The following is a 26,063-nucleotide window of genomic DNA, read 5'->3' as shown; positions in this document are numbered from 1 at the left end:
TTCACAATTTTGGACACTAGTGTCAAGCTCAACTTGTTGCCCCCTAAAGCTTGATGCCCAGTGCAACTGCTACCCCCTGCACCACCTTAGCTATGCCACTGAACCTACACTCTCAGTTCCATGAATTAAAAACTGTACTCATTTATTAAAATTTGCCGCCACCAATTCATTGAGAACTTTATTTACAACATTTACACACCACTTTTCAAAATACATTTACGAAGTGGTTGACAATTTAAAAAACACACAAACAAAAGTCCAGCAACTAAAACGAACAAATGAACAGGCTACACACACAGCCCAATCCTAAGCAGGACTAGAGCAGCAGGGCTTCTGGGCCTCTTGGCCCACACTGTATCCAGTGCTGGGAAGGAGCAGGCTGGAGGTCTCCTGGAGGTAATCTTACAACATATAAATGGGAGAAACAGCCAAAAGATTCCAGACAGCAAGTGCATGTGGGACACTGCAAGTTTATCTCTGATGTGACCCAAGTTTTTGCAATTAATGCTTACTTACTTCTCCACCAATCACAGCTAGTGCAATCTGTGTACATGGAGACGGAAAGCAGACAGTGGAACCACTGCTGTTCAGCCAAGGAGTGACAGTCGGTGTTTCAGTTGCTAAGGTTAATGGAGAAGACTGATCATTTCTATACAATAAAGTGAAGGCTACACATTATTAGAAGTAGGATGATTATAAAAAACAACAATAAGCATAAGGAAATTCCTTTTGGATCAGGGACAAGTTCATTTAAGTTTACCATCCTGTTTCCCACAGTGGTCCGCTAGCTACCTTCAGGAAGTTCACTGGCAGGGGAGAGAGACTTGCTTCTCCTCTGCCCAGCAACTGCTACTCAGAGACACTGCCACTGAACCTGGAGTTAGCACACAGCCCCATGATTACAGCATTTGCATAGTGCTTACTGAGTGTGCAAAGTTGATACCTGATGATGCAATCTTTACAATTACCTTGTACAGGAAGTTATTATCCCTATGTTGTAAAGGTTGAAAGGGAGTGCTTTACCCAAGACCACCCAGGGAGCTCACAGCAGAGGCAAGATTCAACCTAGAGAACTCCGAATTTGTAGCTCAGTCTCTTAACCACTATGCTACACCAGCTCTTTGGAATGATTCACTAGGATTCACATCTGTTCTTTAAAGAGAGCTCTGAATGAGCAGTGCTTGACACATCAGAGCATGACACATGAATATCACTGATCACACATACCCCAGAGGTACTTCATTATTTGACCATCAGAGAGTTGCAGAGCCACTACTTTGGTCTTTGGGTTGCAGCACAAGCTGATTACATCTCCATCCACAGTCACAGGTGAGCTACAACAAAGAGAAAAGGGTCTCTGATTACGCTCAGCTCTTGCAGCGAATGATTGGAGGACAAAGTACAGGCATCAGAAGTTCAAACCAGAACCTGAACTATTCTACAAAATGAGAATTACAAAACAAAAAATCCAGCCTGAGATGTGTCTCAAATCCAGTCCAAAAATCACAGGCACAGAAGATCTATCCACAAGCTCACTATCTTTATTTTTAACCACTATTGGTTACTATTGCTGAAATGGATAAAATTCATTGATAAATAAAGGCTCCTGGGTTGCTTTTATTTCCATTTGGGGATGAAGAGTGCAGGCTTCTGAGTTGCACACAACATTTTCATCAGGTTAAGGAAATGAAAGGTCACCAAAACCTGAAAAGATTTGGGCTGCAATCCTGTAGTTCCTATGCATGTCCCACTGAACCAAAGAGAACTTACCCACAAATAAGTTATGTTAGCACTGCTTTCTTTGCATGCCAGCAGGACATGCGCATCAAGTGGACCAATAAAAGTGCCAGGCAACATGAGCAATCTCACAAGGATTCTAATTCCAAGTATAGTCAGAACACCCATTAATAGTACTTCTTAGATGACTACTGTGCTGCAGTGTTGCTCTTTCTACACATCAGAAATTCAATGATTGGCTACTGTGTAAACAAGCAAACTTGTTAAGCACTGGCTTTCCAACATCGCAGCATCCACACAGTCAAAGACTTTGCATCAGTTCAGCCAGCATCAAAGGGGCATTAAAGGTGTAAGGTTGCCTTAGCATTCTAGAATCACACAAATTTATAACATTTAACAAAACTGCCATAAAACCCTCTGCAGTACCAGATATCAACATATCCTTTGTCTGCTGATGAAGACAGACTCAGCTGGTGAATGATTGTGTGAGCTGGGGAGTGCCCTGGGCTAGCAGCAAGGAACAGCTCATCTTGCAGCCAGGTGAAAAGACGAAGCCACAGTGGATTTCTTCCTTTCTTGTGGTCACCAACGTCAATTCTGTGCCAGTTCCACAAAAAAAGAAAAACAAATTAGTCACATGACATATCAGGGCCCAACCCTTTCCAACTTTCGAGCACCGATGCAGCCGCGATAACAGGACATCCTGCGGTAGGGGGTCAGTCACAAATACATCCTCAAGTTAAGGGAACATTTGTTCCTTTACCTTGGGGCTGCATCAGTGATGGAAAGTTGGATAGAATTGGGCCCTTAATCAGCTATGTTAACCATTCCCACCTTCACATAGTTCAACAACTTTCTAAAATATACTCAGGTAGACACATATTGTTCCTAGGTTGGGTATGAAAGCACATGAAGCAGCAACCACACAAAAGTAAACAGGTCTGAGTCTGCCCGGTGCCTCAGAGACCATTTTGGAAATCAGTGTATGACAGCATTTAAATGGGATCAAATGAAATAAATACACTTTTTGGAGGATCACATTTTAACCCTTGGTAACCAGTTTGGCCAAGTTACAAGGCAAACAGAAGAAGGGGACTATTCAGAGATGCTATAGAAGTTTCCCTGAGAAATGTGCACCACTGGATGTAATAAATTGAAGGTTGATTCACTTTTGCATGCTCTTCACACAACATCAGTTGAAGACTTGCAAACGTGAATGATTCATCAGAGATAGAATTTCCCAGTCTCCTCACATCTCTCTGATCACAGTACTTTGCAACTGAGTCACTTCATACATTCAGGTGCCATGGTCCTGACAATCCTGATGCTTGTCTCAAATCCTTCAAGAACCATATTCCACACCCGGCTTCAGCCACCAGTACCTGTACAACTTTTCCAGGTGAGGGAGTGCAACAGATACTTTAAATCCACTTCCACCAACAGCACCAACTTTAACAGTGAGTTCCTCATCTCTATGGCCACCTGTCAAAAGGCAGTAAGCAGAATAGCTCAGGAGCCGACATCAGCACTAGCCTGGGAAGTTTCACCTATTTCATTTAGGCACCAAATTGAGACAAAACCAGGAATGCAAAATCCAGGTGCCCACTGGCCTCAGGAAAAAAGAGGCCTAGGAACCTGGATTGCTGTAAAGGGCAAAAAACAGTTTTTCTGTGAGTGCAGATGTGCATGGCACCTGAGCATTGTAACTTATTTCAATGTTCTTTTTTAAAAAGGGGGAAGGATTTTAAAAGCCACTATTCCAGCTGTTGTTTACAATGGGCAGAATCAAGGTTGCACACAGATGACCTACCAGATCTATATATGGAGATCCTGTTGGTAGCATCCAGGACTGCAAGGTCCCCGCTCCTAGAAGGCTCCATAGCGAAGGCAACTTGACTGACGTTAGAGGGAAGCTGGAGCTGATATGTGCAAAAAGGTGGGGGGACAACGGCATGCCGAAAGGCGGTCAACAGCACCTTGTCTTTGAAATGGGAAAAGGGGGATAAAATCATTCATCAGTGCAGAGACAGATGCCCAGCACAGGCTGAAGAGTGTGGCGTAAGGAAAGAAATGCATTGATTATTGTGTTACCCAATCCAGAGCATTGTCTTCTTCTCCACCTACAACCTTCTAAAGAAGATCTTCTGTTCATCCAAGACTAAATGGGAACGTACCTCCGTCAATGACTGCCACCTGAGCCAGGTCATTTGCCCCCTCACTGTTGCTGCGGTCAGTACACCAGTTCCAGTCATAGCAGAGGTACAGCCATTCTCGGCAGAGGATGTGAAGCCGATAGGGGTTCTCCTGGTCCCATGCCAGGGACACAATTTTGCTGTCTTCCAAGCTACCAAAATGCAGGCTCTGCTTCAGGTACCAGTGGTAGTTTCCTGTTGTCCACAGCTGAACTACAAACACACAAAAAGCACATGCAATAATTGCAGAGTGTGAAATAGCAGCTTCTACATTAACTACCAAGAGTACGCTTTGTCAGTTCCAGTTCTCCCAGACCTTCCAGATATTGGACATGGAACCTGGCCTAGTTCTTCAACAAGCACCGCCCCAGTGATACTAGTTACAACACTGTTCCATCCATCTTTATATTCAACAGCATGTTCTTTTACCACAGATGCCATTTTCTCTGAATCTCTTTTCCCTCCAACTGACTACTAGGAGGCTAAGCAGCATTTCTAACAGGGAGCAGATCTGTCCGAGGGACCTCAGCAGGCGCCCAATCTCTCTTTCTCTCCCCCTCCCTGAGGAAATGTCTTCTTCCCTTATTAAGGAGTTAAAAAAAATGTACCTCCTCAGTCTCAGCCAGCATGCATATTAGTGTACACGTGTACTTCCAGTTCATAAAATAAATTCTCCACGCAACTGTGAGCATATGCATGCACAAAGACACTAATACACAAGCCATAAAGCCACAGCTGACAGGGTTAACCAGTCTAGGAAGTACTGGAAAATGCCATCTCAGGTAACATGTTTTTGGTTCTTACCATAACTCTTTGGCTGAGAGTTATTCTCACTTGTCAGTTCTTCCAACCATACAGCCAATATCATAGAGTCTGAATTCCAGAGCAGCTCATTCACCTAAAAGAATGCAGATTGGGGCTTCCTGTCAGTCAAAGCAGTGGCCACGACAATGCTTGTTCTCCTGCCAGGTATCATCTACTCCAGAGAACTTCACAATTCTTAACTGAATGCATTCCAAGGAATTCTAAACACCTCAAATTATGGATAAGCAGTAATACATACAGGCATGTGTGCAACCTGCAGATCCAGTACAATTCAGTTAACAGCCTCTCCAGAACAGGGATTGTCCTACCTTGGCTTGACCTTTCTGGAGCGGAAGTGTGAATTCCCCATGAAGGAGTCCATTTTTTTCAAAGAACACAACATCATGTTTGTTGGCTTTATCTTGCGTGGATGCAATCAAACTCCCAGAGGGCCTCAAAGTATAAGAGAATGGTTAAAAAAAAAAGATAGTTGTCCAAAATTATTTCCCAAACACTAACATTTAAAAAAAATACACAAAAAACCATGCAAGGCCTCCCTCCAGTTGCCTTCAGAAGGTTTAAAGGGCCCAAAACTGCTGATTTCCATATCTGCGATTTTCAGTATCCGTGGGGGAGGGGGTGTCTAAGAATGGATCCCTTGTGGATACCAGGGCCCCATCTGTAGCGTCTGTCATTAGGAGAAGACCACATTTTGCAGAAGGCTTTAGCGTGGGTGCTGCCCCCCTCGAGTCTTAGCACACAACTCCATTTACGTTCCCCTACAGAATGTGACAGCTCCTGAGGACCAAATCTTCCCTTTCAGCATAGTACCGTTTTGGTCATGAGAGAATGTGATGGACAACTCAGAACCCAGAATGGATGACTGTTCATCATCCAAATCAAACATGAAGCAGAATACAGTTGGACTTTTTTTCCTCCCATCACCCTGCACAGAGCCCTCCTCTTCTTCAATTCCTGAGTGCTCACTAAAAACTGATGGAAAGGGTGTCCTGATAATTTGAAATAATGAATTGATTTTACTTTTATGTTACCACAATTAAGAAGCCAGGTGGTAAAGTTATAATGCACTGGCTTGAATAAAGTCGCAAATTATACTTATGCACAACAAACTACAGCTATTTCTTACTCACTTCCAGGCCAAGGCTTGCTCTAGTCCTGGGACAGGCTCACTGGTAGACTGCAAAACAAGCTCTCTGCTCCATACTCTGATTTTCCGAGCACCTATATATATATGGAGAGAGTGGAATGAAAGGGAAATACAGGACCCATTACAGTTGTTTTTCAGGCTTTTGGAGATGAAGCTGACACAAAATCTTCTGAAGTGTTTCCTGAGAGACTCCAGTTCAATGTAGACTAATATCTTGAATAGTTGTGTAATATGTTGCCCACAGCCTGCCTGAGGTCCTCTGTGCAATGCCCATAATTATGACAGGTTGTACATGTATTCTCATGCACATGAGCCTGTGTGGAGGGGCTATATAGTGAAGCAAATTCATGAATACATTGCAGTATGCATTTGTGTGCTCTGTGTGGAGTACATCATGCCCCCCATGGGGCCCCAATTTTTGGTTTTTCAATCACACAGCATTAGGAATGGAGGACACACTTTGTTCCCAAGCACAATGTTGCAGTGAGGAAAACACTTTATTTCCCCTTATCAGCGACCATTCACGGATATGAGAAAAAGTAAAGGGGTATATGTAGGAATACCACTGGGCTTCCCCTGGTGACGCCAGTGTCTGATGTGGTGTCAGTTCTTGCATTGTCCTAATTGTGTTTCAGATTGTGGCCCAGTAACTTTGGGCCCAATCCTATCTGACTTTCCAGCACCAGGGCAGCCACAATGCAGCCCCAAGGAAAGGGAATAAATGTTCCCATCCCTTGAAGAAGTCTCTGTGACTGCCTCTCCACTGCAGGATGCAGTGTACGCCCCATTGGCACAGCTGCACCGGCACTGGAAAATTGGATAGGATTTCACCCTTGGTCCCCCAGATCTCACTGAGAACTGAGCCAGCCCATATCTACATTGCCCTATCCTGCATTCTTTCTTTTGGCATGCTATCAAAGTGTGACAGAACCCCAGGAAATAGGATTTCTCAATCTTTGTCTTGCCGTGGTTAATACATATTCACACAAACCTTTTTTGTAAATGAAGATTTTCTTAATCCCATCTCCTTGTTCAACCCAAAGTTTATAGCAAACAGCTTGTTATTGTTTAAGGTCACACCAACCTGTCTCTGGACTAATAGTGCTCACTGCAAAATATTGTCCATCTCCTCTCCAGGTGATCCGAGGTCTGTGGTCATCCCATGACAATGCAGGCAGCACTTCCTGGGGAAATGTGATGTACACATTATTAACCAAGAATCAGAAGGAAGACTGGCATTATTGCTGTATTGTACTCTCCTGTCCCTTTGCAGCTTGACCCTTGCTGGCTCAGTTAGCATGAATGAGGCTAGGAAATTAAGGGACTGCTATCTTTGAAAAAATGAATTCAAAGCGACAGGAGGTGGGAAAGAATATTATTTAGCCCCAACACTTCAACAGCATCAACCGGCAATCTTTCCAGGGATGAATTCTACTCACAGGCTAACAGTTGCAGGTCCCAAATCGCTAGCAACCTATCCACAAACACCATGGCTGCAATCCTATAGACTTGGTAGTCCAATAAATTCAGTGGGGCTTACTTCTGAATAGACATGCATAAGATTGCATTGCTAGATAACTTGTCACGCATAGCTTCCAACTGGTGTGCCCAATTGCTGTCAAAAAGATATAACGTTGATCACAGATGCTCGAGATGTCATTCTATTAATGTCAATTGTTTGCAGACATTGCGAGAAATATTTCATCATTCTGACCAGAAGATTTAAGTTTGTGTACACAATAGATTTGTGCATTCCTTATATACATTTCCTCCATCACTATTTTTATACCTCTCTCTCTCTCACTCACTCACTCACACACCCCACTTTAAATGTATATTATTTTTTAAATTAATACAGTACCACTGGTTTAACACGAGCTGCCTGCTTGCCTGCTGATCCATGGAATTGAGTTTCCTTTTTTCCCCAACCAACTGTAATAAACTTCCCTAGAATAAAATCAAGTAACAGTCTTTCAGAGCTGACATTATCAATTTGATTTTTAAAAGCACTGATCATCCCCCAACTTTTCAGACAGTTCTAATTCCCCAAGCACTTGGTATTCTCTACAAATCGCTATACAAGTAGGCCAGCTACAAAATGTTCTGCATTTTCTAGTCATAAATGAGACGAGCAACAGACCTCAAGCAAACAGGTTGACTTGATTCAGATGCATACACAGCACACACCTACCAACACTTAGTATGGTCATAAGGAAGATGGAGCCCTCTCAGATATTGTGCTCTGCTACCAGCACCTTCAACATACTTGCACTGCTGTTAAGAAAGAGATTTTTAACATCTGCCTAGGTGCAGTAAACTGAAATTAACAGCCAGCTTTTGGAAGACAAAAGAAAAAGATCAGTGAGAAAGGAAGTGAACCAGTTATTTTCATACTCTGCAGTGTCCTGCCCAAAGAGTTAGTCTTGGCAAGTGTGTGTGCATATGTAATACATAAAGTGCAAACCCTGCTCCCTTAGGCTGCAATCCTAACCACACTTTCCTGAAAGTAAGCCCCACTGAACAAAATAGGGCTTACTTCTGAGTAGACCTGGTTAGGATTGTACCCTTAATTTGAATTCCATGTAAATAGGATCCTTGTTTTCATTCATATTAGAATGTGCTGCTCCAAAGCTGCACAAATTAAAATGCTGCAACAACCCAACTGAGAAGTTAGATCCAATTAGTACAGCAATTTCATTCAACTTTACCTATGCAGGTTATCCACTTTTACAAAACCAAAGTCACGTGTTTCATGAGTATCTAGTATCTGCTGCACCAACTCACCTTCTCCAAAGTCATCTTGATGGATCTGGCTTTCTGTAATTGGCTCAAAGTCCCTCGTCATCAGAATGAGAGTCTGCTGACCTTTCATAGTATAAGCACGCAACAGATTTTAACATTAAAACTTCCTTGCCATGGGAGACAAATTAATTTCTGTTACAACAGCTACTGAAGATGGCATGCGAATACCCAAGAGCTCTTGCGAAAAAATGTGAGCTTAAAGATCCCCCCCCCCAAAAAAATCTGGGCTCTCTTAAATGTGGGTGACAAAATGGCAATAGAACATTAACATTAACATCAACCCCTGCTAACTGGTTAAGAGGCACTTTTTCAAGTGGGTGCTTCTCTTTTATTTAGCAGGAGGAGAGTAATTGGCCCACCTCACCCCAGCAGTGTCTTTTCTAGTGGCTGTCTGCTGGTGTTGCATCTATTTAGATTGTGAGCCCTTTTGGGACAGGGAACCATTTGATTTTTTCTGTAAACCGCTTTGTGAACTTTGTTGAAAAGCAGTATATAAATACTGTTAATTTTTAAAAAAACTGAACGTCTCCCCCCCCCCCATACTGTCATTAAACATGGAGGGCAATTTCAGTAATACAAGTAGAAGCTACTGGATCCCAGAGACACAGAAATTATCTGCAGATGTAATGCTGTCCCCTCTGCAAAACATGACTTGTAAATCTTGAGCAAGTCTACAGAACATGTGCACCTTCTCCAGTCCCATATGCCCTCTTCAGAGTGAATTCCTATCTCCTTTGCTTTTAATATGATTTAAGATCCAATCCTAAGATTCCTTTGTTAACCAGAGTTTGAAGCTGGTTATGAAGAAATCTGGTTACTGTTTAATCATGGTTAGCACTAGTACTCTTGTAACACTAACCCATGTTTAAGGCAACCAAAGGAAGTGAGAGAATTCAAGTCACAGAGGAACAGAAAGTTCCCAAGGCTGGTTCTTGCATTGCACATCATAGTTTGCAAGGACTTTTAGATCTGCACAGGATCAAAATATAAGAAATGAGACCAACAATATTTGTTTGGTAAACAATCTGCACCTGTAGCAAGGAGAACAAGCTCTTGGTCTGGACTCCAGCTCATCACAGTTAGACCACCGTCCACACTCCCGACACATTCCAGCTGAAAAAGAGGAAAATCAGTAAGGATGCCACTTCTTTTGACTGGTGAAATTTTGTGCCCCACTTGTTCCTACTCCCAAGAATCTGATCTGATAAAATGCCTGTGTGTCTGGCTATCGATGCTCTTGTCCTACTCTACCCCTTAAAACCTCTTACTGGCTCCATACTCTTGCATATGAGCTCTCTCTGGGTACAAAACTTTATCTGGTGTTTTTTTAAATTTGTTTTTTTACCAGCTGAAAATGGTAAAGAATTACATTCAAAATCAGGTTCCACATTTACACGTGATACGAATCTGTGATTGGTTGAGGCTTTCTATTGCATGTATATGGTAAAATATGTTTGACAATGTGTGGCCTACATATTTTCTTATATACAAATTTCAAGAATCAAATTTCAAGAAGCAAATACACTAAAGGCTAAAAGAGTCCATTGAAACCAACAACATATTACAAACATGCACAGACTTCACCCTCCTTGTTTTGGCATTGCTGGAAATTGCACCACTTTGCTGCTTTTGGTCATACCTGGTTTGTGTTCAGATTGCACAATATGACATCTCCAGTTGCAGTAGCCACACAGACAGATTCTTGATCTGGAAAGTCCTCTATGCCCACAATGCACCCACTTCCATCTTCTGGTAGAAAACCCTCAGCTGTCAAGGAAACTTCATTTGTGACCTTTCCAACAAAGACAAAAGAAAAGGCCATGAGACAAATCTACTACTAGGCTATGCGTTGATCTGATCTTGGGAACAGGCTCGTAAAAAGACAAAGGAAATATTCAGAAGCCTTTATTGTTATTTTATAAAAAGCCTGGGCACTGAAACTAGGAAACCTGGCCATAATGGTAGACCAAGTTTCCTCAAGAACAGCTTGCGTATGCAAAGTCACAAGGGAACATTCTAGGTACACTTTCAGTTCATGAGGAGAAATAGAAAAATCCAACAGGCCCAGCTGGCACTTTCTGCCCTAGAATATATCCCAGAATCCTTTACAACATGCAGAGGTTCTGTAATAGAAGCACAATTGTTCCTAAGCAGACAAACTTAGTAAGCACTCTGAGAAAGTATGAAAACCGCTGCTATAAAATTTCTGTGTTAATCTACAGTGTCCTGTTTCCTCTCTGCTAAAACGGAACACAATCTGAGCTAAGTCTTTAGTAATATTTTACCAGAATCTTTTATATAGCCCAAAATGAAGCAACTCAAGCATTCATTCTGAATAGTTTTTAATCCCTTAGACCAGTGGTTCCCAAACTGGTGGGTCATGACCCACCAGCCAGGGAAGCACTCAGCACTGGCCCCTTAAGGGATAGGGTGATACAATCCTGAGGATCACACCGCTGCCAGGGAAAGAAGGTTTTATACTCACCAAAGTGAGGCTCCCCAAGCCTCTGATTAACTAAAAATAGCGATAGGAAACCATGATAAAAATGACTATTTTTAGTTAATCAGAGGCTTGTGGAGCCCTATGGAGACTTCAGTGGAGCTCCCTGCACCCCCCTCCCCTTGGAGGTTGGCACTCATTTTGGTGAGTACAAAACCTTTCCTTCTTTCCCTGGCAGTGGCGCGATCCTGGGGATTACATCGCAGCCATTCCCTGGCTCCTGCATAAACTTACTGCAGTCCCAAAGTCCTACTTGCACAGACATAAGTGGGTTCCATTCCTGCAGTATACATAATGCCATCTGAAATAACATACACAATGCTTAGGTCCAGCCCTATAAAAGCAGAAGAAAAAACTTTGGTTTCAGAGTCACTGCTTTGCAGACCATTCTCAGAACATGAAACCAGCTTGACTCAGAATGATAGCACCTCACCTCCTGTGTGACAGGATCCAACTCCACAATTCCATACTCTGTGCCAATTGCTAGCGTCCCTCTGTCCACACGGAGAGAGAAAGCCTGGGGAGATCCAAGAGCCCTGCTGGGCCTGCATTCTCGCATTCTCAGTAATTTTAGGTTTCTCATGTTGTCCTAGGTGCAGACACCTGAAAATGGAGAAAATTTATTTCTCTCCTAACTTTATGAAAAGAGTAACAGAAGCAGCCTTTTTGGTCCATTAATATGAATACTTGGAGTGTCAAAAGAAAACACTGGGTGAAGAAGAAGCTACTGTTACAATCCATCTCAGTCCAGCAAAGGCAGGATATATCCATATATAAAGCCAGTTCCCAATATTCCCTCACATGACCAACAGAATCCAGGATGAAGCTAAGAGCAGGCTTGATTTCTAATAACTGGGGTGACTAACAGTGCAATCCTATGCATGCTTACTCTGAAGGAAAACCCACTGGGTTCAATGCGGCTTATTCCCAAAGATGCCCAGGATTGCAGCCCAAATCAGGTTTAACCCCACTGTAATATTTTACTTTCACCCATAGAAGAAAATGATTGCCATTCACTCCTATCAGAAAAAAGCACTCTCTTGCAACAAGGTCAAAAACTACACTCCAACCCTGGCAATAGATAACCTGTCCTAAATGAGAGGAATCCACATATCTCTCCACCTAACATACATACTGTACTAACACGCAGTTTAGGAGTAAAAAAGAAAACTCAGCAAAAGTGCATGAAGGATTTAGGGCAACAAGAGGGTTACACTCTGTCTAGGATGCCCAAATTTTTTTCTGGCCTTGCTCTTGTGTTACCTGACAAGTAGAAATAGTTTCTTCACTGTTCTAGCTTTATGCCAGTAATGCACTGTTTCTCAAACTGTGGTTCAGGACCCACTAGGTGGGTCACTAGCCAATTTCAGGTGGGCCCCATTCATTTCAATATTTTATTTTTAATATATTAGACTTGATGTTACCATGGTATGTGACTGCATTGGGAGAAATGTTACAGACCTGTGCTTAAAAAGCTACTATGTATATTCTTTTAACAATGATAGTCAATGGGACTTACTCCTGGTTAGGTGCGGGAAGGATCGCAGCCTAGGATTGTTAAAAATTATCCTGCTTGATGATGTCACTTCCTCCTCCATGTGGGTCCTGACAGATTCTCATTCTAAAAAGTGGGTCCCGATTCTAAATGTGCAAGAACCACTGCAGTAATGGTTTCAGCTGCTAAACTCAAAAAAGGTTCTCTCTGTGTAGGAACTTGGGGTCACCCAATGAAATTAATTGGCAGGAGATTCACACCAGGTGAAATAAGATATTTAATAACATAACAAAGCAGTGAAATTCACTGCTGTAAAATACTGTCATGCCACTAATCTAAATAATTTTATAAAAAGATTAGATAGATTTGTGGAGGATGGGTCTCTTAATAGCTATGAAAGGTAAATGGAGCATCCACGTACAAGGGCAGTATAGCTTTGAATATTAGCTGCTGGGAGCAAACACCAGCAGGACTGCTGCTCTCATGCTCTGCTTGTGAGTTTCTCGGAGGAACCTACAAGCCAAGGTTGGAAACACAACACTGCTCAGATGAGTTTTGGTCTGATCCAGAAGAGCTTGCCTTATGTTCTTCCGAGCCTCCCCATAAGAACATAAGAAGAGCCCCTCTGTAACAGGCCAAAGGCCCATCTAGTCCTGCTTCCTGTATCTCACAGTGGCCCACCAGATGCCTTAGGACCAAATCCTATTCAACTTTCCAGCCCTGATGTAGCCATGACAATGGTGTGTGACTGCATCTTGTGGTGGGAGGGTAGTTTTGGAGGCCTCCACAAGGTAAGGGAACATTTGTTCCCTTGCCAAGGGGCTTCATTGCAGCTGCACTGGGGCTAGAAAGGTGGATAAGATTGGGCCTTCAGGGGGCACACAAGAGATCTGCATCCTGGTGCCCTCCCTTGCAGCCGGCACTCTGAGGTAGCCCACTTCCAAACTAGGAGGTTGCACATACCCATCATGGCTTGTAACCTGTGATAGACTTTTTCTCCAGAAATTTGCCCAATCCCCCTTTAAAGGCATCCAGGCGAGATGCCATCACCAGATCCGGTGGCAAGGAGTTCCACAGACCACCCCAGGGAGAAAATTATCACTGAGTTTTACAAATAAGGATTGCAAAGATCTGGACACGAGTTTGAACACAACCAATACTGCATGTGGCATGCGCCTTCCCACACAGGTGGCATAGATAAGTTTTGAACCATACTATTAAAAAAAAGTGTGTGTGTGTGGGGGGGGGGGTGTTTGGGAAATAAGGGCCTTCTGATTTTGCTTCCTGCCTACATGTGCAAGATGACAACGTATAAAGCCACAATTCTTCAGTAGGACGAGGAAATTACCTGCAGACTCTGCAGTTCTGACCGGCCCCCCAAAGCCCCCTTACCTGACAGCAGCGATCTCACCTCTGCACGCGTGCAACTTCACTAGAGACTCAGCCTTCCAGCCATGTTGCAGCCACTGTGTGGGCAAACCGAGGGAAGGACATGCGCAGTAGAACTGTGAAGCTGAAAGCGAGCGAGGGCAAAGTTCCGCGAAGAACGCATGCGCGGAGACGTTCTGAAGCTGAATCGGGTGCAGGCAGTATTGCCTATATAGAAAGCACGTGCTCAGTAGAACTTTCAGCCCTGTTTGCTTATCGTTCCAAAGAGCTTTGAGTTGATGAGTGTGCCCAGTCAATTATCACCAGCCTTCAGGCTCCGATACTGCCCAATTCTATCCACACTTTCCTGGGAGTAAGCCCCATTGACTATCATGGGGCATAGGATTGGGCTCTGAGGTTGCAATCCTAGCCACACTTTCCTGGGAGTAAACTCCATTGACTCTAATAGGACTTACTTCTGAGTAGACATGCCTAGGATTGAGCTGTTACTGTCATGGAGATATTTTCATTAGTAATCTAAGTGTGATTTTATTGTTGTTTTTATAAATCCCGATAAAAGCAATCAATCAATCAAAACAGACTCCCTGACATTTATACAAACAATACCTCCCTACTGCAGTGTTTCTCAAACTGTGGGTTGGGACCCACTAAGTGGGTCACGAGCTGATTTCAGGTGGGTCCCCATTCATTTCAATATTTTATTTTTAAATATGTTAGACTTGATGCTACCATAGCATTTGACTGCATTGGGGAAATGTTACAGATCTGTACTTTTCACAGGCTACTATGTGAATATTTTTAAGCGTGCAATCTTAACCAACTTTCTAGCACAGGCATAACTGTGCCAGTGGGGCATGTGCTGCATCCTGCAGTTGGGGGGGCAGTCACGGAGACCTCCTCAGGGTAAGGCAATGTTTGTTCCTTTACCCCAGAGTTGCATTGCCCTTAGCGCTGGAAAATCGGTTAGGGTTGCGCCCTAACAATGATTGAAAATGAGACTTACTTCTGGGTAAGTGTGGGTAGGATTGCAACCTAGGATTATTAAAAATTTCTTGCTTCATGATGTCATGGCTTCTGGCGGGTCCTGATGCTAAAAGTTTGACAACCACTGCCCTATTGCATAGCACTGAATAAACCTGTTGGCAACCTTCAGTCTCGAAAGACTATGGTATCGCGCTCTGAATGGTGGTTCTGGAACAGCATCTAGTGTGGCTGAAAAGGCCAATTCGGGAGTGACAATCCCTTCCACACTGGGAGCAAGTGCAGTCTGTCCCTGGTCTGTTTCCCTGGCTATGGCCTTCTTTCTTTGCCTCTTTGCCTCAGACTGTTGGCCAAGTGTCTCTTCAAACTGGGAAAGGCCATGCTGCACAGCCTGCCTCCAAGCGGGCCGCTCAGAGGCCAGGGTTTCCCACTTGTTCACTGCTAAGGCCTTCAGATCCCTCTTGCAGATGTCCTTGTATCGCAGCTGTGGTCTACCTGTAGGGCGCTTTCCTTGCACGAGTTCTCCATAGAGGAGATCCTTTGGGATCCGGCCATCATCCATTCTCACGACATGACCGAGCCAAAGCAGGCGTCTCTGTTTCAGCAGTGCATACGTGCTAGGGATTCCAGCACGTTCCAGGACTGTGTTGTTTGGAACTTTGTCCTGCCAGGTGATGCCGAGAATGCGTCAGAGAATGCCAGGTGATGTCAAGAATGCGTCGGAGGCAGCGCATGTATAAAAGAGGCAGCGCACTGAATAAAGGAACATGGTAAAAGCAGCAACAGAACAGGCCATTAATGAATTAGATGAAAGGGGGAAAAAACACTGGGATGTGTTTGGGACACTTCAGAACAATATTTTAAACCTGAAACCATTCTAATAATAACATGCTTTTATTAATCCCTTCATAGCCATAGGACAAAACAAGCCAGAAAGGGCATTTTCTAATTCATTATTGTGCAAAAAGCAGCAGCATATGGTTAGAGATGCTTGAGAACAATATTTGAGCACTGACATATCTGGGAAGGGTGTCAGTGGTTGCAAATGTCCCAGGCAGCATGCCTGGGAAAAAGTATTAAGAGTTCTTTCAAAGGAGGGGTAAGAAAAGGGGTAGAATGTCCGGATGCCATAAAAATCCTGGCACCTAACATTTTCTGCTACTGCTCAACCACAAGAGGCTGCTGCTGACTGGATAATGGCAGCATTTAACCTCCTTTGTTGCTGTTGGATCTAGCTTGGAGCACTGTCACCTGGATCCTGCTGCTGAATTCAATCCCTCTCCCTGCTACACAGATGTGTTCAGATGGCAATTTTTCAGGAATTGGCTGGCACAGTTTATCCTGTGAATCAGGATTGTTAGGGAGTTGTGCAAAGTGTAAACACTTGTATTTCTAGTTGTCGCCCTTCCTGAAAATGATAATGTTTCTCCTTCTGCCTTAGCAATGCCTATTTATTTTCTTTTGCTTGTTTTACTGGTGAATTCACACCATTACACCCTTGTTGGTTTCTTTTGGTAATTTCCCATGTTAAAAACTAAAAATGAAGCCAAACCAGGCAACTTCATAGTTCATCAATTAAATAATAGGCTTTGCCCTCAGCATGTGTGCTATCTCTGAAAGTTTAAGATTGCCCTATTATTTTCCTCAGCATTTTGCAAATCACTATTCCTCAACAAATGCTTGCCCCCTGGCATCAATATATTACATTTAAAAAGTTTTTAAAATGATGGATTACACATATACCCAGGGCTGGCCTTAGGAGCTGCAGGGCACAATAGGAAACATTTTTTGTAGGGCCCCAGATTCACAGCCAAAACCCATAGAATTTTAGGACCCAAAGCTATCCAACTTTCCAGTGTAGCTGAAGCTGCAATACAGCCCCAAGGTAAGGGAACAAATGTTCCCTTTCCATGAGGAGGCCTCTGTGACTTCTCTCCCCCGCCCAGCCCCCCCCTTGCAGGATTCAGCGCAGGTCTCCTTAATATTGTGCGGTACGCAGGACCTGGTTAGAGATGTAAACGTTACTGAGCCATTGGGGAACAGTGATCATGCTGCGATCCGTTTTGACGTGCACGTTGGGGGAAGAATACCAGGCAAATCTCTAACAAAAACCCTTGACTTCCGACGGGCGGACTTCCCTCAAATGAGGAGGCTGGTTAGAAGGAGGTTGAAAGGGAGGGTAAAAAGAGTCCAATCTCTCCAGAGTGCATGGAGGCTGCTTAAAACAACAGTAATAGAGGCCCAGCAGAGGTGTATACCGCAAAGAAAGAAGGGTTCCACTAAATCCAGGAGGGTGCCCGCATGGCTAACCAGCCAAGTTAGAGAGGCTGTGAAGGGCAAGGAAGCTTCCTTCCGTAAATGGAAGTCTTGCCCTAATGAGGAGAATAAAAAGGAACATAAACTATGGCAAAAGAAATGTAAGAAGGTGATATGGGAGGCCAAGCGAGACTATGAGGAACGCATGGCCAGCAACATTAAGGGGAATAATAAAAGCTTCTTCAAATATGTTAGAAGCAGGAAACCCGCCAGAGAAGCGGTTGGCCCTCTGGATGGTGAGGGAGGGAAAGGGGAGATAAAAGGAGACTTAGAGATGGCAGAGAAATTAAATGAGTTCTTTGCATCTGTCTTCACGGCAGAAGACCTCGGGCAGATACTGCTGCCCGAACAGCCCCTCCTGACCGAGGAGTTAAGTCAGATAGAGGTTAAAAGAGAAGATGTTTCAGACCTCATTGATAAATTAAAGATCAATAAGTCACCGGGCCCTGATGGCATCCACCCAAGGGTTATTAAGGAATTGAAGAATGAAGTTGCAGATCTCTTGACTAAGGTATGCAACTTGTCCCTCAAAACGGCCACGGTACCAGAAGATTGGAGGATAGCAAATGTCACGCCTATTTTTAAAAAGGGAAAGAGGGGGGACCCGGGAAACTATAGGCCGGTCAGCCTAACATCCATACCGGGTAAGATGGTGGAATGCCTCATCAAAGATAGGATCTCAAAACACATAGACGAACAGGCCTTGCTGAGGGAGAGTCAGCATGGCTTCTGTAAGGGTAAGTCTTGCCTCACCAACCTTATAGAATTCTTTGAAAAGGTCAACAGGCATGTGGATGCGGGAGAACCCGTGGACATTATATATCTGGACTTTCAGAAGGCGTTTGACACGGTCCCTCACCAAAGGCTACTGAAAAAACTCCACAGTCAGGGAATTAGAGGACAGGTCCTCTTGTGGATTGAGAACAGGTTGGAGGCCAGGAAGCAGAGAGTGGGTGTCAATGGGCAATTTTCACAATGGAGAGAGGTGAAAAGTGGTGTGCCCCAAGGATCTGTCCTGGGACCAGTGCTTTTCAACCTCTTCATAAATGACCTGGAGACAGGGTTGAGCAGTGAAGTGGCTAAGTTTGCAGATGACACCAAACTTTTCCGAGTGGTAAAGACCAGAAGTGATTGTGAGGAGCTCCAGAAGGATCTCTCCAGACTGGCAGAATGGGCAGCAAAATGGCAGATGCGCTTCAATGTCAGTAAGTGTAAAGTCATGCACATTGGGGAAAAAAATCAAAACTTTAGATATAGGCTGATGGGTTCTGAGCTGTCTGTGACAGATCAGGAGAGAGATCTTGGGGTGGTGGTGGACAGGTCGATGAAAGTGTCGACCCAATGTGCGGCGGCAGTGAAGAAGGCCAATTCTATGCTTGGGATCATTAGGAAGGGTATTGAGAACAAAACAGCTAGTATTATAATGCCGTTGTACAAATCGATGGTAAGGCCGCACCTGGAGTATTGTGTCCAGTTCTGGTCGTCGCATCTCAAAAAAGACATAGTGGAAATGGAAATGGTGCAAAAGAGAGCGACTAAGATGATTTCGGAGCTGGGGCACCTTCCTTATGAGGAAAGGCTACGGCGTTTGGGCCTCTTCAGCCTAGAAAAGAGACGCTTGAGGGGGGACATGATTGAGACATACAAAATTATGCAGGGAATGGACAGAGTGGATAGGGAGATGCTCTTTACACTCTCACATAATACCAGAACCAGGGGACATCCACTAAAATTGAGTGTTGGGTGGGTTAGGACAGACAAAAGAAAATATTTCTTTATTCAGCGTGTGGTCGGTCTGTGGAACTCCTTGCCACAGGATGTGGTGCTGGCGTCTAGCCTAGACGCCTTTAAAAGGGGATTGGACAAGTTTCTGGAGGAAAAATCCATTATGGGGTACAAGCCATGATGTGTATGCGGAACCTCCTGATTTTAGAAATGGGTTATGTCAGAATGCCAGATGCAGGGGAGGGCACCAGGATGAGGTCTCTTGTTATCTGGTGTGCTCCCTGGGGCATTTGGTGGGCCGCTGTGAGATACAGGAAGCTGGACTAGATGGGCCTATGGCCTGATCCAGTGGGGCTGTTCTTATGTTCTTATGTTCTTATGATGGCTACATGAGAGCTGAATAGGAAAGTTGGATAGCTGGAAAGTTGAATATGATTGATTGAGGGTTGGAAGAGTTAGGGCAGACAAAAGAAAATATTTCTTTACCCAGTGTGTAATTAGTTTGTGGAACTTGCCACAGGAAGTGGTGATGGCATCTCACCTAGATGCCTTTAAGAGGGGATTGGACAAATTTCTAGAGGAAAGTCCATCACAGGTTACAAGCTGTGATAGGTATGTGCAACTTCCTGGTTTTGGAAGTGGGCTACCTCAGAATGCCAGATGTAAGGGAGGGCACCAGGATGTGGGTTTCTTGTTGTCTTGTGTGCTCCCAGAGGCATCTGGTAGGCCACTGTGAGATACAGGAAGCTGGACTAGATGGGCCTTTGGCCTGATCCTGCAGAGCTATTCTTGCGGGTTCTTGTAGGTAGGATGGGAAGAGCATAAGGCATGTGCAAGCTCCTGATTTTAGAAGTAGACAACCTCAGAATGCCAGATGTAAGGGAGGGCACCAGGGCGCAGGTTGTATCTTGCTGTCTTTTGTGCTGCCTGAAGCATTTGGTGGGCCATTGTGAGATACAGGAAGTTGGACTAGATTGGCCTAATCCAGCGGGACTCTTCTTATGTTCTTATATATATATAATTGCAGTGTGAGTCTTGTGCATGTATAGTCATAGTCAAATAGATGCAGGCACAATTATTGGACAATTGCTGGGGATTAACTAGTTGTGTCATGGAAGTCAAGACTGCATCCATTCAACCTACTTGTCCAGGCTTGTAAGCAAATAGCTGAGTGTACATAGATGGCAATAAGTACCAGCATACACAAGATTTGTACTCTAGTGATGCAATCCCAAGCAGGTTTATTCTAGGACAGTGATTCCCAGACTGTGGGTTGGTACCCACTGATTTTTGGTGGGTCCCCAAAGGGTGATGGAAAGATCAGATAACTAATTACCTTGAACTCTGAGGGTGATAAAAAATCAGATACTGTAAATGCTAATTACCTTGCAAAGAGCTCAGCTCCTGCACTTTGCAAGCATGTGTAAATATAGGGAGATACATATTTGAGGGTCTTTTTCTGGTTATTACAAATAAATAAATAAAATATTATTTCTTTCTAGATCTCCTTTTTTTGAACCTTGATGAGTCCGGATAGACTAGTGTCATTTTAACAAGTGGGTTCTGATGCTAAAAAGTTTGGGAACCACTGCTCTAGGAAATCAGTCTGTTTATTCAGTGGGATTTACTCTCTAGAGCAGTGTTTCTCAAACAGTAGTATGGGTACCACCAGTGGAACTTGAAGTGGTTCAAGTGACCACTTCAAGTGACCACTATATGGGGGACCCCTGGACACCTGCTGTTTGGCAGTGAGGCTACCAACACAAGAAACATCGGCACAATGCTCAGCTCAGTGGGCCAAGCTCCAAAACATGCTTTTTGAGCACTCAAAAAAGCCCTCCTGTCCACCCTGAGACTCTTACTGGTATTTGTTGTGTCGCATCTGGCCTTCCAATTCAGAAGCAACTGGTGATAATGTCATCACCAGTTGCTTCTGGTGGTCATTCCAATACGTAGACCGTACAAAGCGGTACGGGGGGGGGGGGGACGGGACACAAACATTGAGCAATCCTGCTCCAGGGCTTAGTAGAGTCATTGCAGTAGTAAAGTAATTGTTTAGGATTGCAGCCTAATTTGTACAGGCATTTGCAATATATTTATCAGCAGATGGAGAGGAGACTCTAGAGTAGACCATGAAGGTTGTGGTGCAATACATTCATTGAACTTTAAGCTCTTCCTACAGTCAGTTGCACACGGTTCTTCGCCCTCCCTGGTGATGGTCACCGTGCTCTTGTCCAGCAGTCCACTCGCAGGTTGCCCTTGAAGCACAGCACAAGGAGCGAGGCGGTGCCAGGAAGGGCGCGCCCATCTCTGTTGTGGCCAATCCCGGAACTGCGGCGCAGGAGCTCCCTGTCGGCTCTGCTGCTGGCTCAGGGTGCCGTCCCGGGATTGCTTGGCACCGCCCCGCCTTCCCCCGTTCGGGAAACAATTGCCCACTTGCTGGCTGCGGCTGCTGGATCAGGAAGCGGGGCAGGCGCTGGGCAGCTGCAGCTGATGTCCAGCGTCAGGCCGAGCCAGGGGCAGAGCTGGCGGGGCTGCTTGCTGGGGATCATTTGCGTAGGCGCTTTTCCACGGAGGTAAGTTCTGCCCTCTGCTCACCGGGCTAAACTCTCCAGTAAGTGCCCTGATAATCAGTGGGACTCACTCCCAGGGAAGTGTGGATAAGATTGCAGCTTCAGAGTCCAATTCTAGGCATGTCTACTCAGAAGTGCTATGACAATCAGTGGGACTCACTCCCAGGAAAGTGTGGACAGGGTTGCAGCCTCAGAGCCCCATCCTAGGCATGTCTACTCAGAAGTAAGTGCCGTGATAATCAGTGGGACTCACTCCCAGGGAAGCGTGGATAAGATTGCAGCCTCAGAGCCCAATCCTAGGCATGTCTACTCAGAAGTAAGTGCCAGGATAATCAGTGGGACTCATTCCCAGAAAAGTGTGGATAGGATTGTAGCCTCAGTGTGGTTAGGGAGTGCAGACTCTCAGCACAATCTAAGGCAGTGGTTCCCAACCTGGGGTATGTGTAACCCCCCCCCTACTTTCCAGGACCTTTAGGGGTACTGGAAAAAGAATAGTGGTGGGAAAAGGCAGGGCTGCCTTGCAGGGCTGACAAGGCAGGCAGGAAGGCAGTTAGCTGGTTACGAAAGCCCCACCAACTGCTAGGTCATAAAATTGTGTATTATCTGATATGGATCAGTAGCTGAAAACATAAATTTGGAATAACAGCAGCTACTTTAATTACAAATATTTTGCTAATATGAGGGGTGGAATTTATGGAAATGGCTTGCCAAGTGGTGTGCAAGTGGAAAAAAACCTTTGGGAACCACTAATCTAAGAGCCTCATTCCTGAGTAAATGTATAAGGGGCAGTGTTCCTGATGATGCCTGGAAGCCCTGCAGCAGGTGGTGTGGTGAGCCTCTGTGTCAGTGTTGCCACTTTGGATTTTTGGAAGGGCTGTGATGGGTACCTTTAGAAGAACAGTACGGGAAGTTCAACAGGTGCCTTTTCCCCCCCTGGTGTGAAGGTATTGTGATCTGGGAGCAAATGCACCATGACTGAATTCCTGTCAGTCATGCCGTAGTTCAAAGTTGGTGAGAAGAACTTGGTGTGGAGTAGTGGGGAGAAAGGTGTGGATGGTTAAGTCTCTTCTCAGTTGTGAACTAACTAGGGTCCTTACAGTGCAAAAAAAAAACCACACGACTCAGATGTCCTATTGTGTTCAATAGGCTTGCTCCTAAGAGAGTGTGTATATGATTCCAGCTTGAAGCTTCTAGTCTTGGTCTTCTTTCCCTCTCCTGCAATTTGAGGATAATGTTATTGACCTGCCTTGCAGGATTGTTGTAAGGATTACACACATAGGAATATAGAAATCTGCCTTATACCAAGTCAGATCATTGGCCCTTGGCTCAATATTCTTGGGTATGAGTGACAACCGCTTTTCAAAAGTGGGCAGAGGTTTTTCCCTACCTAAGACTTACTTGGGAGTGAGTAACACAGTGGGACTTCTGAGTAAATATACAAATAGTTGTGCTGTAAACCTGGGCCTGCTTGTATGCTAAGTGTGCTCTATCACTTCCCTGTGTATGTAAAGTGCAAGATAAGGTGCTTTGAATAATATACTGCTTACCTGCATGTTGTAAAATGCTGTATTTGCAGATTACACTTTTGTTAAAGGGGTGGGATGAGGCAGGTTTTTCTGGTCAGACACTTCTAACTGAGCATTCTGAAGCATTGCTATGTATATGTGGTGGTGGGGATGTTGTTTAAAGGTACATGAATCTCGACATAAGGAACCCCAGCCCTTGGCACTTGTTTACTGTACCATAGTTCCTATCTGCTCACATATATGTGATGAAAATGGAGTTTCCATTAGCAGCACTATTTAGTTAGATTAAAAATTCATATCCCAACTTTCTGTTAGAGAACTCAAGGCAGTTGATAACATGTGAATTAATAACAAAAGCTACAGCAACACAGTAAGAGCAACAGTGTGAAAATTCCCATTGAGACCCAACCAATAATCAACTCCCCCACCCACCCACCTGCCCCCTGGCTCAAATACCCAGATCTTTTGCAGGTAATGATGAGACCAGGTGAATTTCCCTTGGAAGGAAATTCAAAAGCATATTTCACCTTAACTCTATTATCCCAATAGAAATGAAACTGTGGGGAATAGATCCCTATGTGTATATTTGCTTATGATAATCAAATTAGAGCTTATGATAAAGAAAAGCACTCCAACCATTTGAAAAGTGTATTTCCTTCAAGTCAACCTTGAACAATTAGGGCAGGCAGGAATCCAAGCAACTTGTGGCAGCGCACTCCCCCAGTGCCACATATACCAATCCCAGATGATGATTATTAAGCACAGTCCTATAGCAGCTTTTAGGACCAACAAAAGTTTCAAGATGTTTGTCAGAGGCAGCCCATATCCATATATCAACACTTCAAAAAATGTATTGGGTGTGGATGCTTTATATACTCTGGCAAGCCACCCCCATATTGGCACCAACACAGTTTAGAAAAGGGATCCTCCTCTTTTTGCTTCATAAAATTAGATTTTAAAATTCAAGGTAACAGAGCTTTACAGGGACAAATTTTTGGAATTCTCATAATGGCAGTATGTTTTCCAATGAAGAGTACAGTAAAAGGATAACCTCTTCTAACAATTTGCATGAGGTAGATTTCAAGCTGCTGCAAGCACATTGGTTTCCTGATTCAGAAGCCTGCTTATATTTCCTCACTTACTAGTGGCTTGTGGTTATTCTTGGTTACTGTGGCCTTGACACACATGAAGCAGTTACCTGAAAAAAAGAAATGCTGTTGTTTTTGACCAGTAGAAATAAATCAAGAAGTGAATCTTTGCAATCTTCCTAATCTTTCTAGGTAAATATCTGAGCTGTGGGACTTGAATATGCTATCTGGGTGTACATTGCATGCAGGGATACATGTGATACATGATGTATCTGGGTGTACATCACATGCAGGGCTCCTTGGAGCGGAGAATCAGTATCTTAGATTGTAAGCTCCCTGGGGCAAGGACTTCTCTTTTCCTCTGGGTAGAGTCATGTGGATGCAAGGTACCTTATTATTGATAATTGGCAGAGGTGTAGACAAAGCATGTTTAAAATTGGTTGGGGCCTCCAAGGCAGCATTTCTCAAAACTGTGGGTTGGGACCTAATTTCTGAGCATCCAATGAAAACATGGGTGGTGGAAAGATCAGATAACCCATTGCATCAAGCCCTGAGGCTATTCAAAAATCAGAGAGCTAATTGTCCTGCAAATAGCTGAGCTCCTGCATTTTACAAGCTTATGTAAATACAGGTTGAGCCTACTTATCCACAGATCTGGCTCAACCTGAACCCTCTGGAGAGCTCTGGAGTGCATTCTGAAGCTGACAGAGGCCACAGAAACTGGCAGTGACTTTTTATGCTTTTAAAAGGCACTATTAGGAGGCCTAGGAAGTCTCCCTGACTCTCCTAATGCCTTTTAAATTCATAAAAATATCACTTTCAGTGTTTACCTGAAAACTGGAAGTCATTTTTTTCCCCCTCAAGAATACATTCTGAAGCCCGCAGAGGCCATGGTGGACATGTCCTCTGGAGGTCACCAAAGCAGAGGTTTGGTTGCCTTTGGAGGGTTTAAAGGGGCCTGCAGGTTTCATTATCTGCAGTTTTCAGTATTGGGGGGGGGGGGAGGTAAGAACAGATCTCTCAAGGACACCGAGGCCCCACCTGTGTAGGGAAATAAATGTTTGAGTGTCTTTTTTTCTGGTGTGTGTTTTTTTTGCCAAGTTCATCAATGACTTGACTTGAAGTAGTATGGGTAGGTGAAGGCTGGTTCACATAACTCAGCCCCTCAAGCCTTGAGGCTATTCCTTAGGGCTGCCTTACTATGAGAAATGAATTGAGATTGCAAATAAATTAATATATAAACTATAAATATATTTGTATTATATAAAATATATTTATATACTTCTGACTAATTAAAAATACTATTTCTTTCTAGATCACCCTTTTTAAAAGTTTCTTAAAGCTAGGTGGGTCCATAGAGTGTCATTTTAAAAAGTGGGACCTGATGCTAAAAAGTTTGAGAACCATGGTATGGTGTTTTCCCTCCCTGTCTTTGCATTATAGACATAGACATGCATTGAACCCAGATTTGACATCTTCCTTTCTTGCTGCTCCTTATGCCTAGAACTACCTCCTAGAGTACCTATGTGGTCTACCACTACTCTTTCAAATCCTTCTTCATAAACCTCTACTATGAAAGACTTTGGCATAACTCTTGTTTCTTGCCTCCTATTGATAAGCCTGTGAAACTCCTTGGCTGCTATTTCACTGTCATCAAACAGCACTATAATCTTGAAAAAGGGAAATGCTTGTAGGCTATGGCTAGATAAAGCGGGGGAGTAATCGTGCAGCTCTTGGTCTTTTGAGTGGGAATTGTGGAGGAGCACT

At 44.0% G+C, this 26,063-nt stretch overlaps 2 protein-coding genes across 4 annotated transcripts in view; one reads left to right on the top strand and one right to left on the bottom strand.

Moving 5' to 3' along the window:
• Positions 1-14,172, bottom strand: part of ELP1 (elongator acetyltransferase complex subunit 1) — a 41,985-nt gene extending 27,813 nt beyond the window's left edge. For 2 of the 3 annotated variants that reach the window (XR_010793668.1, XM_066613380.1), the window contains exons 1-16: positions 14,091-14,171; positions 11,637-11,806; positions 10,343-10,495; positions 9,735-9,816; positions 8,686-8,766; positions 7,763-7,848; positions 6,986-7,085; positions 5,885-5,975; positions 5,063-5,186; positions 4,734-4,827; positions 3,912-4,142; positions 3,548-3,718; positions 3,120-3,219; positions 2,164-2,334; positions 1,228-1,334; positions 517-620 (exon numbers count right to left, since the gene is read on the bottom strand). Coding sequence is in view for 2 of the 3 variants with exons in the window: in XM_066613380.1 (XP_066469477.1) it covers positions 517-620; positions 1,228-1,334; positions 2,164-2,334; positions 3,120-3,219; positions 3,548-3,718; positions 3,912-4,142; positions 4,734-4,827; positions 5,063-5,186; positions 5,885-5,975; positions 6,986-7,085; positions 7,763-7,848; positions 8,686-8,766; positions 9,735-9,816; positions 10,343-10,495; positions 11,637-11,786 (1,845 nt within the window). In the remaining variant the exon portion in view is untranslated. Of the gene's footprint in view, positions 1-516; positions 621-1,227; positions 1,335-2,163; positions 2,335-3,119; positions 3,220-3,547; positions 3,719-3,911; positions 4,143-4,733; positions 4,828-5,062; positions 5,187-5,884; positions 5,976-6,985; positions 7,086-7,762; positions 7,849-8,685; positions 8,767-9,734; positions 9,817-10,342; positions 10,496-11,636; positions 11,807-14,090 lie in introns of all 3 variants that reach the window. The other variant, XM_066613381.1, reaches the window with a different exon arrangement.
• A 7,429-nt stretch (positions 14,173-21,601) lies between these two features.
• TBC1D2 (TBC1 domain family member 2) overlaps positions 21,602-26,063 on the top strand; it is a 36,548-nt gene continuing 32,086 nt past the window's right edge. Inside the window, exon 1 of the mRNA XM_066613993.1 lies at positions 21,602-21,685. The gene's annotated coding sequence lies outside the window, so the exon portion shown is untranslated. The remainder of the gene's footprint in view (positions 21,686-26,063) is intronic.

Source organism: Tiliqua scincoides, chromosome 2 (genome assembly GCF_035046505.1).
Source record: "Tiliqua scincoides isolate rTilSci1 chromosome 2, rTilSci1.hap2, whole genome shotgun sequence".
NCBI classification, from domain to species: domain Eukaryota; kingdom Metazoa; phylum Chordata; class Lepidosauria; order Squamata; family Scincidae; genus Tiliqua; species Tiliqua scincoides.
This window is presented reverse-complemented; position numbering and strand designations above follow the sequence as displayed.